We start from the raw sequence: 2987 nt of genomic DNA, 5'->3' as shown, positions 1-2987 counted from the left end.
ATTGAGCTAAGATCTTTGAAAAGAAAATAATGCAACAAGGGCATTAATGAGCACCATCCCAAGACCATGCATGCATGCATTTGTTTTCTCACCAGTTTGTGTTTTCCTTATTATAGGAAAGAGCTAAAAACTGCATGTATTGTTTTGAGTTAATGCTGCAATGAGAAAAAATAACGGAAGGTAATAAAAAAAGTACCGGGAAAGGCGCGCTAACCTCAGAAACCACCACAGAAAGCACAAGAAGCGATGGGACGCAACGGCCGGTTGCCAGGTCTCCCGGTAGAGGCGCTTACGAGAGGCACGGATGAACGCCCATCTGGTGCCTAATCCTGTGGCTGCCTTGGCTTCTATCTCGTACACTACAAACCTCCACCAGTCTGAATCCCCCACGCACATCGATCACCCTATGCTGCTCAGAAACAAAGCAAAACACATCTCACGCCCGCTCCCAAACTCTGAGTAGTGCTACTTTGCCCATTCATATTGACCCCCCCCCCCCCCTCCCCCCCCCCCCTGCGCGTCCTGGTTGCCCAGACCATTTTTGTTAGGACAGCCAGCAAGCTTTTAGCCCATGGATGATAAGAAAGAGAATGAGAAGGAGAAGCACGAGGGGATCAACCACGAGGAGGAAGAAGAGGACGAAGAAGGTAACAAGCGTGCTGTCGTGCTTGGACCGCAGGTCCCCCTCAAGGAACAGCTCGAGCTCGACAAGGTATCTGCATCAACATCTTCAATGTTTCTGATCACTTGAAAAAAATGTTATCTTTATTTTATTTCTTTGGGTAGGATGATGAGAGCCTCAGGAGGTGGAAGGAGCAACTTCTTGGGCAAGTCGATACCGAGCAGCTTGGAGGTGATTGTAACCTCTTCTCCACCACCTCTTCCTCAAGTTCATACGTACCATGTCATGGTACATTATTCCTGAACACATTAACAATTTTGGTGCAGAAACTGCGGAGCCAGAGGTTAAGGTGTTGGACCTAACCATCTTATCGCCAGGCCGACCAGATCTAGTGTTGCCCATCCCATTCCAGGCAGACGAGAAGGGCTATGCATTCGCACTCAAGGATGGCAGCCCCTACAGCTTTCGTTTCTCCTTCATCGTCTCCAACAACATTGTGTCTGGCCTCAAGTACACAAACACTGTTTGGAAGACAGGAGTAAGAGGTGAGGACACCAAAAATATAATGCATCAGGGATTGTTATTAGTACACAATTCATCATGATCAGATCTGCTTCTCTGTCGACACACTGTTTGATTAATTAAACAATCAACTCATACAGATCACATAAAAGGATTGTTTGAATCTCATCTACAACCTATAGTATAGGGGTGTGAATTTGCTATTTCTATTTTTTTAACGAATAGCTCTCTATTTCTCAAGTACATTGTCATCTAAAAGTTGCAGCACACAGTTTGATACTTTAGTGACATTTTGAAAAAATTTAATATTTTTATTGATGTCTCATGGTTAGCAGGCATTGCATGATTCACTCTATTGTGCAATCAGTTTAGGTTATGTAACAATGATAATGAGATACATTATATTACTTCTGAAAACCAACAAAAGAAATTGTGCATCCATCGAAAACAAATAGCACGATAGTACATGAGAACACGACCCTCTGGTACAAGATAAGGGTGTAACCTCCACAATCCTTCTACGATTGTCCTTTCTAAGTTGTTAATATTTTTTCCTTAAAATTGCAGTGGAGAACCAGAAGATGATGCTCGGAACGTTCAGTCCCCAGCAAGAGCCCTACATCTACGAGGGTGAAGAAGAGACTACTCCAGCAGGCATATTTGCAAGAGGTTCCTATTCTGCTAAATTAAAGGTATTTTTATTTACCAACTTTTCTTTGATGCTCCAAGATCATTGGTTAATCAATCATTAACTTAATATATTATCTTACAGTTTTTTGATGATGATGGCAAGTGCTACTTGGAGATGAGTTACTATTTTGAAATTAGGAAGGAGTGGCCAGCAACCCAATGATGTGAGCAGGGCTGGTTTGTTTAAACATATTAGAGCTCATAGCTAACCCAAGCAGAAGATGTGCTATTGCATAGAATGATTGTTTCACTCTGTTGTCGTTTTTAATTCATTTTGTGTGTGTCATTTCACACTGTTTATCAAATAATATTGTTTATTCACATTAAACAATCAGTCATGTATTCAGATACACAGATATATATTTACTACTGTTGAACTTCTTTGTGTTCTGATCTGAAACGCACACACTTCCCTTCACTCATCCATCAATGGTTCAGCACTTCTATCTATATATATTTACTTTAGGGTCATTTTGATCCATGCCACTCCAATTTCTTGAAGTTGGATTTCATGTTCAAAATCATGCCATTGAGTGGCATGATTTTGAACGTGACACCCAATTTCACGGAGTTGTGGTGGCACGAATCGAATTTTCCCTTTACTTTATGTATGGTTACATACCTAATGTATATACCATCACAAATATTCAAGTATGATCACATACTCCATGTACATACTCTTCATTGGATCAGATACGTAATATATGATTACACTCGCTTGTAGCTACTCCCACATGTGTATCTCATGATATAGGACGTATCTGATCCAACAAAGAGTATGTATGTGGAGTATGTGTTCATATTAGAATATTTATGATGATATATAAGTTGGGTATGTGACCATACATAGAGTATATGGACATATTTATTTTACATACTAATACTAAGGTATAATTATAGAATATTTAAAAAATAGGACTGCTTTAGAAATTTTTTATGTATATACCTTTAAAATATCTTAGAATAAGTATATGAATATACTCAAAGTAATAAATAAGTATGCGGACATACACACGATGTTCAAGTATGATCACATACTCCATATACATACTCTTTGTTGGGTCAGATACATAATATATGATGAGATACACACGTGGGAGTAGCTACAAGCGAGTGTATAATGGAATTTTTCATATATATATATATATATATG

The 2987-nt window shown here is 39.3% G+C and overlaps 1 protein-coding gene across 1 annotated transcript; it reads left to right on the top strand.

Moving 5' to 3' along the window:
- Positions 1-553: 553 nt before the first annotated feature.
- On the top strand, positions 554-2088 carry LOC120701439 (rho GDP-dissociation inhibitor 1-like). Its single transcript, XM_039985481.1, has 5 exons — positions 554-712; positions 787-853; positions 949-1167; positions 1712-1836; positions 1917-2088. Exons 1-5 carry the CDS (start codon positions 572-574, stop codon positions 1995-1997), a joined length of 633 nt encoding a protein of 210 aa, XP_039841415.1. The 5' UTR covers positions 554-571; the 3' UTR covers positions 1998-2088.
- The last annotated feature ends 899 nt before the right edge of the window (positions 2089-2987 follow it).

This window comes from Panicum virgatum, chromosome 3K, assembly GCF_016808335.1.
Source record: "Panicum virgatum strain AP13 chromosome 3K, P.virgatum_v5, whole genome shotgun sequence".
Taxonomy (NCBI): Eukaryota; Viridiplantae; Streptophyta; class Magnoliopsida; order Poales; family Poaceae; genus Panicum; species Panicum virgatum.
This window is presented reverse-complemented; position numbering and strand designations above follow the sequence as displayed.